Genomic DNA, 13,430 nt, shown 5'->3' on the forward strand with positions numbered 1-13,430 from the left:
ACTCGGAAATCGAGCCTTCAATTCTCTTGAGCTGTGCCTTGAGCGATGAGCACTTGAAACCCTCATCGAATGTCGGGATGAAAGGGTGTCGCGTCGGGGCAAAATCGCAATAACCGAGTTCATTCACGGAAGGTGATCAACGCTGATTTCGGAATGTTCTGCTGCGAATCAGATTCCTCCTCAAGAATCGCCGATTTGGTAATGCATGTCTCGGGAGCGGTTCTTGAACTATCGTCCAGCTGACCTGAGACTATTCCAACGAAACTACGCATCTCGAGCGATCCGAGGCCCGAGAGTTCATCGCTACCCTGATAAGTATAGGTGATGCCAGTTTGTGAACATGATCTAGAGTAATTCGGTAGCCTCCATATATTATTGTCGTTCTAAACGTAATAATCTTCTTCGCTAGTCGTCTATGTAGGTCTGACGTCTGACTTAGTCGATTTTACTTACTTAGGATCTACGAGTTTATATGCATGTCAAGCCAAGTTGTTCTTTCGTCAACTCAAATGATGATTCTGTAGTCAAAACAAAGTTCCATCACAGCGATTCGACCCTGAGGGCCCTCGGCTTGTTTTGCCGCGCTCTTCTCGGTCCGCATTGACCTGTCGAGATGAAATCTCATCCTTCGCACTCGGTCGTCGCCGCTGCTGATTTATCAGCTCTAAACTTGACCAGAAACGCTTACGAGTCTGGAATCTTCGTGCCCCGTTTCGCAGCCCGGAGCAAGTCGGCGTACAATGTTTCCCTGTCGTTCGGATGTTCTGACTCTAATCCCTGTCCTTTTTGAGCTGACTGTCTTTGTCTTTCTCTTTGGGCTCCTTGGCTTCCTTCGATGGGACGACCGACCAACCGATACACATCTTGTCGAACCCACACGTAACAAGATCAACTTTTGATTTGCAGCCTTCGCTCATCCATGCTGTGGCGCAGACCATACGCCGATGACCCTGTTCGGGAGGGAAAGCGACGTTAGCTCGGAACGTTCTCGTTCGATAGCAATCGGGAACATACGAGAAGGAAAATCCCAATCGATGTCGACATCTCAATGTCGCAACGGATTTCGTCGTCTGAACGTTCTCTAGAGCTTACGATTCTGTTGTTTCGAGGAAGTCTGGCCAAGCGCTGGCCATTGAGATCGTACAGTCTCACGTGCCGGTTGTCGTGAGGTATGGCGATGATGTTCTGCGCCGAAACCGAGAGCCGGTTCACCGGAGAATCGAGTCTGACTGCCGAGAGCGGACTCCGCATGTTTCTCAGCTCCCATACTTTCACGGTGCGATCGTCCGAACCGCTCACCACGCGATCGCCCGCGGCCGTGAACGCCACGGAACTCACCGATCTGGATAACATATAGCAAGGTCAAACGAGGCAGCAGGGTGTACAAAAGAAACGGAGGTTCTGTCGAGTCGAATTGATAGCCGTCGATACGGATCCCGTATCACTAGGTACTGTCTTGAAATTCGGCGAACGGCTCTGCGCGTCGGGCTCGCAACACTCACTCGGTGTGTCCCTGGAACACTGAAACGGAATGGATCGCTTCCCGGAAATCCCATAAACGGAACGTAGTGTCTTTCGATGAAGTGACCACGAGTCTTTGCGATGGATGCGCGGCGAGATGAGTCAATTCGAGATCGTGCCCAATGAGTTGCGTGACGAGGTCTCCCGTATTGACGTCGTATACGTACGCCATACGGTCCCAGGACGCTGTGATGACCTGCGGATCGAACGGTTCGCGTCATCATTACGGTGGGAATTGAAAGTCCTTTCGTGCGGAAATCAACACGCGCGACATCTGAGTGGAATTCGGAGATGGATTCTGCAAGACTCGATCGCTCACTTGATCGCTGTTAACAAGCCAGTCGGCAGCAATGACGACGCTCGAATGGCCCGTCAACTCCAGTACAGGACTTCTGACCAAAGTGGCATCTGTCAGGGCTTCTCCATCGTCGCGTTCAGCGCTGTCGATTTCGTCCTCAGAAGAATGAGTTTTCTGAAAACAATGGAGTCTGTCAGCTCCGTTCAGGGCCAGATTTCACCCACCATGTGCGTGATCGGGCGTCCCACCGGACATGTGCCCAGGGGCACACCCTGCTCCGAGAAGATAGGAAGGGAGAGAACAAGCAAGTTTGACTCCAAGTAGGAAATGAAGTCGCGCCTGCCCGCGGCTTATGTTTCAGCTCCGAGACCGAAAATTCGTGGCCGGACACGGCCTCCAGCATTCTGGCCCTCCAAATGAGCTCCCGCATATGCCACTCCCAATCCTCTTAAATCAGCTCCAATGACGTGATACCCGGATTTCTCAAATCTTTACGGAGAAGTTAATGATTCGCGAGCCCGCCCGCCCCCCCCTCCTCTGTACCAGCTCACGCGGGAGTGTGTGTGTGTGTGTATGCAAATCCGAGACGGCAGAATTCTGTCCGTAACCGGCTCCAATAGTTCTCTTATTTCGATTGCGTTCCTTTCCTATTCCTCACTCGGTGGAGAGTGCGCGAAGCTCTGGACGTTGCTTTTTTCGCGGAGCCGATCCCATCAGCTGTGCCCTCATCCCATCAATTTCATCATCTGTTTCCCACCTGAGAAGTCAAAGGGTGGATGACGATTGCCGGGACGGTAGCGGTGGCAGAAACAGAGTCAGGATTCGAAAGAGAGGAAATCGAGAATTTGGGAGTGAGAAAGAAAAAGAAGCCACACCCTCGCATTGATATTTGAATCGTCGCTCGGCCGCGAAGCAATGCCTCTGCCGTCCCTGGCGCATCGAGTTCGCATCCTCGCAAACGCCAGACCGGGAATCCTGTGGTCGATTGCTGTAGCAAACGATTGCCGATAACCGCGACCGCTCGAGCCCAGGGCTACGGCAATCAACTAAGAGGGAAGTAGATCGTCGGATCGCAGCATCAAATTGCGCGCTTTCAATGATTCGTACGCGTCCTGTGCCGCACAGAGAGCGCAACGAGAGTCGATCGGCATCGAAGCGTAAATCGAAAGAGAGCCGGACACGATATCGGTCGGCGGCCTCGTCGTCATCGTCGACCGCAGCATATGCAGCCTTCGGGCTCCGACTCGAGATAGCGATTCTAAAATTAGAAGATGAATCGAAATATTTAATTGACAGGGCGCTTTTATAGCTCGCCGCTGCTCCTGAGTATCTCGGACTCGAACACGCTTCCGGATCCCACGAATCGGACACTGAACCAAATCTAGACCTTGCGTTTGGTTCTGAATGACCCTGAGGTCGACGCTCGGTCCGGAATGTTCGCACGGGACGTATGAGGCTCGGAAGCGGCCCGGAGGAATACGAACGTGCTCTAGACGTTGTGTGACGTTGCATATCACAGACTAAGTAAACCGCGCGAGGCTTTAGCTCTGCGATGGAAAGACGAGTGCTGTCGTAGGAGGCCGTGCCCAGGAGTTCTTGTCCGAAGCTCGAGTTTCTTAGTTCTTTTCCCAGAGTGAATCTTGTTGGTCAGGGCTGGCAAGCTTGTGGGCTCTTCAAATTGCCCTATGGTTCCGAGGAGCAGCAATGTTCATTTGACGGTATTATTAGTTTTCTACTCACGGCAAGCTCAAATACGTTGGCAGCGTTAGACAGAAGACTCGCCCGCCATATGTGCGCAGTCTTATCTCCGGAGGCGGTCAACATCAACTGTTGCGATGGATGGAAACGGACCGAGTTGACGCTCCCTCCGTGTCCCGAGTATTGGAGCACGCAAACCCCAGTCTCCACGTCCCATAGGCGCGCTGTGTGATCTAATAGAAGAAGGAAGCGTTTGGGGGAGGGGTTATTCTGGGAAGGCCGAGTCTCGTACCCGCTAAAGTAATAGAGAGAGTCTCATCTCATGACGGAACAGCCCAGCTGTCCAGAGAACGGCGTCCTCTCCGAGGTTTCCCTGCGGGAGGCATCCCAGGAAAATCATAACATCGATACAGCTCAAGAAGATCGGAATCATGGACTCGGAGGGTCCGATCCCGGCGCCGAATGTCCTGCGTTGTATGGAACTAATAATGAGAGAGCGGGAACTTACCCGCACTCGCGGTCGCAATGATCGGTACCGACGAGTTTGAAGGAGAGGTCACTTCCCAGATCCCATCTCGATGGCCCGAATATCGTGCCAACGGTGTACACGTCAGCTGAGAAGTCTTGAATGAAGAGACGATTCGCGAGGTGGATGCTTTCAATTTGTACGTTGACTTGATCTTTTGGCTCAGCTGAGATCCTGCCAGTGGAAGAGGACGGAAAAAACTAATTAGACCCAGCTAGCCGAAAACGTTCCCCGTCGACTAGCAGATCCGCAAGCCATTAAATTGAGCGGCGACAGCGGCGGCGAAGTCCCCGATCCGCTTAGATGGAAGCCCCAACCTCATCGGCGGAAATCGCAGAGGCAGCAGCGGCGGCTAGAGGTTTAGTCGATAGTCGCTTCATTACTAGCAGGCGGTCACCCGGAGAGCGAAGCGACTTCTGTACGCTCGCGGGACGGCTCACACGTACTCTCGGCGGCCACCTGGCCGAACGGCGATCCGGTAGGCCGCCGTTGGCCCGTTCCGCGTGGCCATCAAGAACACACAAGCCCGTTCTCGGTCCGCTCATACGTCGCTCGCTTGACATCGCAGCGTCCATCAAAGCCACCCTATCGAACGCACTGATGTAAAACACTCGCTTGGGCCTGTTTAATAAAAGCCCGGCCACGGCAACCCTGACATTGGAAGAGCTGACCCTGGCAATCCTTCTGTTTGACCTCCAACTAGATGTCCTCGAAAACAGCATACCAGCGAGTGTACGTCCCTGACCCACTCCCGCGTGGAAATGTAAAACCTTCCGACTGGAACTTACCTTGTTTCGCTTTGCTTTTCGTCGTCTGTGCTTGTCCGTCGACCGTCTCGATAGAATCTTGCGCCAATTGCTGGAGGGAACGAAGATGTCCACTCGCAGGGCCCGTCAGGGGACCTCCTCTTTCCATGAGGAGCTGTTCACTCAACATTTCCACTCTGTCACGCACTGCAAGACAAGACATGAGGCTCATGGTGGGACTCTCAAGGACAAGAACCACAAGCGAAAAGCTGTCACCGCTTGTGGATGTCTCAGCGGCAAACACTCCTCAGACACCATTTCTCTGAACAGATGCGCAAACTTCCGGTGAGCTCGTTTGTATCCTGACGCAACTGATTTTCATGTACCTCGCGTAGGCTTAACAAGTTCCCTATGACGCAGAGCTCCCTCCCTTTATCGCTGCTCAGGCTCCGGTTCCGAATGCGGGTCTCCTCCAGGCGTCCTTCGACGGTGATACACCGTGTGTTCAAACATACAGTGCCAGAATTCCGTTCAACCATCACTGAGTAATCGGAATTTCGCGATTCCCCTGTGCCATCGGGAGTCACACGCGAACACGGCACGGGTCGTGGCTACAGACTAGCGTCATACACGTCGGAAGACAGCCCAAGCAGCCGACCATGGGGAACCATCTCGCTCTGAGGAATCTGAGATCTATCGGAACGACTCCGCTCAGCATGTGAGCGTGATCAGGAGCGTGCCTGGCTCCGCCTGATTCGTTCGCGTGCTCCCTGCACTGCCGGTGCGAGCGGGCTCGCCGACGGGCAGCTCGGTGACCAGCGAGTTTGCCTAGCTCTGGCATCGATCATTGAATTCCTGAGGTCGAGAGCATTCGAGCCTTGCGTCATCGGCAGGCAAGGATTCCGTCTGTGACTGAAGTTTGCACGACACGGATCATCAAGCGTTCTCCGATCCGTTCGAGCCATTTTCCCCAGCCTGATGGAAACCGTATACATCCACCCTCGAATTCCGCGCTCAAAGGGTAGCGCTGCGTGAGAATCGGCCCACGACTGAGGAAGGAGCCGCGGGTGAAGATGAACGTCAGCGAGATAGAATACTAGCACAGTCGAGCCTTGATAGTATCAACTGATGACTACCGAAATTCGTTCGAATGAGGGAAATTGATGTACAATATGTTACATGCGGATGCATTCGAACCAGGACTATATCAGCCATTCTCCAGAATCTTTAAAATCAAAAACTCCAGAGAATCGAGGTGAATTTCCGGGAAGTTGATATAAGCGGTGTCCTACTGTATGAGAGATATCTGTGCACGACGCGTTCCGCTAATATTCGACGAAACTCATCAACGGCCCCTCATTTTAGTAAAACGTAGCTGACGCAGATTCGCGTAGATTCATCTTTTCGTGAATCCGTAGTCGACAGTCGTCACCGAATTGCGTGCCGCCTACCGACATCGAGCGGCACGCGATTCAGTCTCAAGGTCGCGCGGAGAATGAATTATACTTACATGTGAGATTTTCCAGGCAGAGATTGTCGAATTCCTTCTCTATGGCTCCGAAGAGCTCATAAAGCCGCCGTCTGCAAACGGATAGATACTTCTCTGTTAGTGCTGAATATATTTGTTACCCCGCGCGGCAGTATGACCAACCGAGGTAACTTGGCCATTTGTCTAATAGTCCATGACCAGAGCGACGTTCCGGATTGGGTTTCTTTCTTGTCGTGCCTATACATCCCTTCCTCTCGGAGAAACAGCAACCTGTTCCCAATCGGGGCCCGCGCTCTGCCGTGACACCCGACCATGGAATCGCAGTTAGCGAAGTTTCCAGCGGAAAATTTGTACGGGTAAAATGGCCCAGGGTATACGTGGGGCGTTCTGGCTTGCTTCAATCGCTTCGGAAGCGAACTCCTCACTACCCTCAACGAGCAGAACAGAGCGCTGGGACCATGGAAACATGAAACGGTGTTCGCAAGCCTTCGCCGCTGCCCTGTACCTCCGCCGTAATAGGCACTTGTGAGGCTTATTCCATCAGTCAAGATTTATGTCTTGGAGGCGAATCCGCATTTATCGCAAACGTTGGCTTCACGTACGTCGAAACCACTTGTGCATGTGAGCCAATCTACTCAACGTGACCCGCATAGTGTGTCGTTAACCTTTGACGATAAGTCTTGCTCAGCCTCACGACCACAGAGTTGATTTTCCTCCCAAGGTGCGAGTCGAGTTTTTCCTCCGCACCGCTGTGCACCCTCCTCGAACCCTCATCCAATCGGATTAGGTAGGCATTTTTTCGATGGGGAGCTCAGAAAACGGTCCATTACCACCCGAGCCGCGGCTCGCAACAAGACTTTGCTATTTGTGGCTCTTTTCCACGCACAAGGTTCAGAGGAACTTCATCTCGAGTCTGAACAATGACACCTTCCCTCAGAAAGGAACGACTTTGGTTTGTGTATCAGTCACAGGAAGGAACGGTGATGACGGTAACGGAGCCAATATTCGCAGGGATCGAGTTGACCACCAACGCTCGGATTGGCGTGATTACTCCAATATGGAGGGGAATTAATGACGTACTCTATCAGTTTCCGTGACGGCTACCTCATGGGCGACTCGACTGTCGTTACCAGTGGCCATTGTCCTCGCCATAGCGTAATGTCTGCTGGGGGAACACGTTTCATCGTCTACGTGCCTTCATACGGCCACGATGAGGGAACGCTCTCCGATGTTCCGCCGCCAACGACGGCTCCCACCGCTTTGGAGGTTGCGATGTTGCCAACTCGGTATTGCTTCTCCGGCACGCCCAGCCAGGCAGCCCGAAAGGAACCACCGCTGAATAACCCCACAGTTTTCAGCGGTTTCGAAGCCGTATGACAAGAGATCGAATCACATCCTCATTCGAACGCCGGTATCGAGACACTGCGATTGGACTCGATTGGAAAAATCCGCGGAATCCGCAAGGATCCAGCCGTCGTGTTCGGGAATGACCTTATAGCACACGGCGTCGCGCGTCGCATTGTCTGGAATTCGGGATTTGGGTGAGGGACCGGAAGCCGATTGCCTTCGGAGTTTCATTAAGACACTGACGAAGTCAAGCAAGCCACACGACAGGCGCAAGGATATAATTTCTAATCATGACTTGTCCTTCCCCATGAGCGAACTGAGCCGGCAGGGCTTCGAACATTCGCTCGCGCGCGCGCCGGGGCTCACCACGTATCCGCTAGGGCACTCCCGACACGAGCGGAGTGTTCATGAATGACCAATTCCATTAGAACGATCTGTCATCGTTTCTTCTCAGAGCTCCGACCCTCACAAGCGGGAAGCTAGGAGAGAACGCCGCTTGAACCAGAATGGTATCGATAATGATAACGGGGATGACGATGATAGGGAGTCCGAGCGAGACTAACTAGAGGACGGTCGTTCTAGCTCGCGGAAATTCGGTCCGGGAAAACTCACGCTGCTCCGCCGTGCACGCCGCGGGAAAACTCTGACATCGAACTTTGTGTCGCGCTGTCTCGAAATAATGCAATCAGACAAGAACTCGATTCCTCCCCTCCCCGCGCGGGGCGCTCAGGTCGCAGGTCTGCGTCTCGTATCTGAGTTCCCAATCTTGACTCTTTTCTTCTCGATCGTTTAATTGAAACTGATTTCACCGACTTCTCGACATCATCACATAATTCTATGATTCGGCTCTTGCACGGTCGGACGGAAGCGAAATGTCTGGCGACCGGCGGTCCGTGCGGAAGATTGTTCAGGGAGCGAAAGACTGGTACTCACTTCGATTTGGGGGGCATTATGTTTTCATTGTCCTTCTCTTCACGGGTGGCATGACGTCCCTCAAGCGACGCTTTTGCCTGGACCAAGTCCTTGGTGATCTCTCGATCCTTTTCCTTGTACGTTGATGACCCAGGAGTGGAGCAAGCATCGTCTTTGTCGCTTAGAGTACGGCCCCACGAGCGAAGGATTCCTGAGGATGTCGGTCGATCTTTCGTTTCGGCCGAAACCGGCATCTCCAAGCCGGCCTTCTGTAATGATGATAGAGATCTTGTTACCATTAGGCAGTACGGCGAAATCAGGCCATCCATTTCCGAAAGGGGAATCTAGCTATCGACCGCCGTTCCCAACGCGAATCCAGTCTCTTGAAATTATGAATTCCCCGCGGAGGGACGCCGACGGTGCCTCATCTAGAGTTCCCTCATCTAGCGTTATCAGCGTGACCCCCATAGAGTCGGGTGATTGAAGCCGAACCAGGAGCGAGAATATCAACACCGAGATGTGGGCTCGCCATCATCATATTGGCCCAAACCGGCGCTGCTACTATCTCGTGGTCCCTATCGGCTCAGTATGCGCAGATTTCACTGAATGAAATCGTACTATGGAACGTTTACTCTAGCTTGTCAACTCGTTCGGGAGAGAAATGTCTTGCGCGACCCCGTAATATGCTTCCCGATCGGGTGCTACGCTCCGAGAAGGGCTCACGGATAGTTTCCTTTCTGGTTGGTCCAGTGCTAAGTGTCCGTCTGACTGACGGAGAAGCCGCCGACGCAGAAACGGGCGGCTGCCTCGTCAAGGGAGCCCCTGTTCATTGTCTCGTTCTCGTCTCGTTGAGCAGCTTCAATCGGTATCGATCCACGGAGAGCATTCCACATCGTTCGCGGAACGAAAGTATAATAACTTCACTTCATGGACTGACTCGTCCAACAAATGAATGATTTCCGTAGTGAGTGGTAGTCTCTCGAAAACAAAGCGTTCATCGAGGATGGAGCCGATGAAGCCCTCGGAACTTTGGGAACCTGCTGTCAAGAAGTCGGCGTCATCGATCGGATCTAAATCAATGTTGACGGCGAGCTCGATCTCTGCCGACGCTGCTGCGCGGCGTCAAGTAGAGTTGCTTGCGGCTGCTCAAGTGGAACATGCTGTGCATTGATAGATGCATCTGTCGTCTAGGTGGGCATCGGGCCAAAAAGCAACAGCACGCACTTTGACGACAGCCTGACAAAAACGACCTTGCCAAGGAACCAGCAGACAATGCCCACTCATTCGTGCGCTCACTCACCGCTTACGCCTGTCTCCGGATCGTACTTCGAACCAACTGAACGCATTGAAAAGAGGACTTCCCAGCAGGAGGTCACCGCAGGTTACTTCGATCTTCAGCTTCGTGAGGCCGACTTCGGTTTAGAAACGCGCCCAAATGGTTGGAGTGGAAGTCTTGGAGAACAGAGCGACCTCCGTGCAGAGCTGATTCCCTGACGGCGGATGAGCGGGATAGGATCTCCTCGTGGGGAGACCGGGTTGCAAAGTACACCGTTCGACCAGGCAATCCGGGAGTGACGTTGGAGACACTGGGGGAAGGAAGTTTTCAGAGAAGCAACTATCATTATGGATAGATGGCCATTTCTCGATTCGTTACAGAGGTTCTCTTTTAGACCGCCCATATGAAATAATTATCATGGGTCAGATGTTGACAGACTCAGAAGTGGTCCCTAGTTCTCAAATTGGGAGGGCATCCTCTCGAGATTCACGTGAAAGTCGAGGGGCCTGCCGAAACGGAACGCCTTCGGCTCCGAACCTTGGGTCACGAGGACGCTCCCCGAGCTTGCTCCTGCGCCCGAACATTAAGTCGCCGTCGCATTTCAAATCGTGCCGACCGCCGCCTTCCACGTGCCAATGATTCGAAGTTTCCAAGATCTGAGACCTCTTCCCCATGTAAGCGAAGGAGACGGTCGCGTCTGTGAATCCGTAATCGGTATATTCTGAGTTTCCGTTGGAGGCTCTGTGCGGCGGAGCGCGGTCGCTGCGCAAATACATATAAAAATTCGTGCATCGCCAAGCAGAACCAATGACTGAGAGCGCCGACACCGCACAGTTCTCCAACACTCCCATCAATTCTTATTCCTGTTCCTCAACGCCCTTATGCGCATACCAGAAGACATACGGAAGCGCTACAGGTCTTCGGGGATCGATGAGGATACCCTCAAGCTATGCATACAAAACAAACGAAGATCGTCCAGCGTCCTTGCAGAGTGTCGCAGCGTATGCGTCTCATTTCTCCCCGTCACCATGCCCCGCTCGTCATCTTCATCTTTCTCCTACATGTAAACCTCGCTCTCGACTTCTTTTCAGAGCTTCTGACGCCGGCTCCCGCCCCGAGCGCTCTTCCCGAGTATCCTCCGTCTTGGCGGGAAACTCGGGGCTCGGAATCTCGCTTTGGATCCGGAAGGGGATCTCCTGTGTTCGAAATACGTATTCCGCTCAGCGACACGGATTTCTCGCGACCGATCCTCTGCATCATGGTCTCCGGCTCGAGATCAGCTGCCCATGAGAGTCGGCATCCGTTCAGCTCATCGGATGTGCGTCCCGCGGTTCCCCACGCTCGCGATCGTCAACCGGATGACTCTTCCGAAGGGTTCCCAAATGACGGCAAGCTTCTGCTTTATGTGTCGTCGCCCCTATGCCTCCCCGCCTCAAACCTCCTCTTCTCAACCCAGTCTTGTCTTCCTAGAGGAACTCCCCCTCCAAGGTCTACGATGACGTAACTTCGAGTTCCATTACCTGGTGAGTATGACCTAGCAGTCAAACCAGCTGACAAATTTGACGCAGCAGCAGAGATATATAATCAACAAGGGGTGTCTCGTGGGGTTCAGAACTAATTGTGATGGATTCACTCTCGCACCTCGAATTATTGTACACTACATTTCGCCTGATTCTCCTCCGCAAGAGAGCGACCTCGGATTGGCCCAATGTCGACAGGCTCTGCTGGCCCCAGAGACATCGTATATTTCTCGAAGAGCAAAACGCAATCGTTCGGAGAACTCGTGAGTTAGAGAGTGTCGAGACTAATAGACGAGGTCTCTCGGAGGTCAGCAATGATCAGGGTCTCGAATTTAATTGCAAAATTAGGGAAGCGCGGTACGCCCCTTACAGTGTCTCTTGACGCGTCGAAGTTCTGAGTCAAATTGGAGTGTGTGTTGCAGGCATCGTCATCTAGGGTCTAGACAAACTCGGCATTCCGGCCGTCAGGTCCCCCAGATACCTCTCAGTCTAGGCTTCAGAAATAAGATTCAGTGGTGGGTGGAGAAAAGAGCGTCGGTCTTGTCAAATAGAGCAAGTAACAAGCGACCGAAAGTCCTATTCAAGTTCGAGACACAGTAGCCGCGGTCTCGGACGACATCCCTCAGCTGAAAGCGACCATTCATTCAGTCATTCATCCATTCAGTCAGTCATTCATTGAAGCCTATTTGTAAGAAGGCCGAGGGAGCTGTATCATCGGCGGCGGCAGAAGCGGAAGGGAACACCGACATAGAACAAAGCCCGCGAACGCATCAAGTGGCTACTCCGTCGAGATACGAGAATCTATTGGAAGTGACCGCCGTCGGATATCATTTCGTCAACTCTATATATGTACATTGCTGGAAGTTCCTGCACTACAGGACTCATCTGGTGGTCCGGTTGCAGAATGATACGTTTCACGACACACTGAGCCATCCTCTCTCGCTAGATCGATAGCAGAGGAGCCGAAAATCAGCCTCTTAGCGGTTTCGGGGCCGACACCTAGGAGCTGTACTAACGCCATTTCGCTCTCACTGAGTGTAACGGTGGTTGCGCTACCTCGAATACAACAGTCCTCATTGTTGAATGCATCAACTCCGCCGATTTGCAAACAGCTCCAGTGAAGTGATCATGGGTGCTGTCCGCCATAAGATTGCCGGGATTCGGAAGATTTCCGATTCTCCAGCCACGATAATCACGATAATCTGTATGGAACTGGGAGTCGCTAAGCACTCTCAGTATGCGACCCGAAAGGGTGCGGATCCGAAGAATTTCCAAGCGCTGCGTGTACGCTTCCGCTCTGATTGATCCGGATGTTCCCTTGAACTGAGGCCCGTCCTTTTATCATTTGCTGATGCCGCCCTGTGACGATGATGGATCATACAATCCAACGACTCGGGGCTCGAAATTATATTCCTTTGCTTTCAATAGACATTGATTGACTCATGCTTTCGCTTGAGCACCACGGCAGGAAACTTGCAAGCTGTAGGTCACATGCGTTCTGCCGTCTATCTCAATTGACGGATCACGCGCGCCTCACGTTCCTTCTCAAGCGGAGGGAGATTCACCCCTAATCGAATCAAGAAGGGTCCGACCTCGTTCGAGCTGGCGTAAGGTACCTCACAGGCAGGCCAGGATCTCTGGATTCGAGATGAGACTCATCAAGCGCAGTGAGAGTTTCTCGGTTCAGGTCCGTCAACGGATTTCCTCATGCAGGTCAGCTGCTTGGAGAGTCTCTCACAACCTTATCCAACAGGACAGACAGCCTGAGCAAGACCTCTTCTACCGAGATTCACTCGATAATGATTCAGAGAACTTCTCGCTCCGCTAGCGTAAATTTCCGAGTTTCTCCCAAAAACCAATTTCGAATGTTCCACTCGAGATGTCCGCACCGAATTTCTGTGAGCAACTGATATTCGGCCCCGAATCAAATGTATTCTCTCGCTATTTTTTCACAACATTCTGCCAGCCGTTCGCCGTCTGATCTGGCAACAATGAAGCGTGGCGTCGCAAAGCCCATGAGTTCTGTCTTGCGCCTTCGTTTCCTACACGAATATCCCAAGGAATTTGTAGCTTCGTCCCCTCTAGGGAGCTCCCGAA

At 52.7% G+C, this 13,430-nt stretch overlaps 1 protein-coding gene across 1 annotated transcript; it reads right to left on the reverse strand.

Moving 5' to 3' along the window:
• Wdr37 (WD repeat domain 37) lies at positions 1-8,791 on the reverse strand. The gene is made up of 10 exons (XM_029111708.1): positions 8,559-8,791; positions 6,300-6,370; positions 4,814-4,996; positions 4,026-4,217; positions 3,560-3,750; positions 2,428-2,430; positions 1,841-1,993; positions 1,503-1,717; positions 1,093-1,342; positions 1-950 (listed from the first exon to the last, which is right to left on the reverse strand). Exons 1-10 carry the CDS (start codon positions 8,789-8,791, stop codon positions 771-773), a joined length of 1,671 nt encoding a protein of 556 aa, XP_028967541.1. The 3' UTR covers positions 1-770.
• Positions 8,792-13,430: the final 4,639 nt, after the last annotated feature.

Source organism: Galendromus occidentalis, unplaced genomic scaffold, assembly GCF_000255335.2.
Source record: "Galendromus occidentalis unplaced genomic scaffold, Mocc_1.1 scf7180000077460, whole genome shotgun sequence".
Taxonomy (NCBI): Eukaryota; Metazoa; Arthropoda; class Arachnida; order Mesostigmata; family Phytoseiidae; genus Galendromus; species Galendromus occidentalis.

Excerpts from the sequence above, each read along its gene's own strand:
- Wdr37 (XM_029111708.1), bottom strand. The coding sequence starts at position 8,791 with ATGCCGGTTTCGGCCGAAACGAAAGATCGACCGACATCCTCAGGAATC. Across the intron at positions 4,218-4,813 it reads AGGTAAGTTCCAGTCGGAAG|GATCTCAGCTGAGCCAAAAG; the intron begins GTTTTACATTTC and ends TTCCACTGGCAG. Across the intron at positions 1,343-1,502 it reads GTGTTCCAGGGACACACCGA|ATCGGTGAGTTCCGTGGCGT; the intron begins GTGAGTGTTGCG and ends TATGTTATCCAG.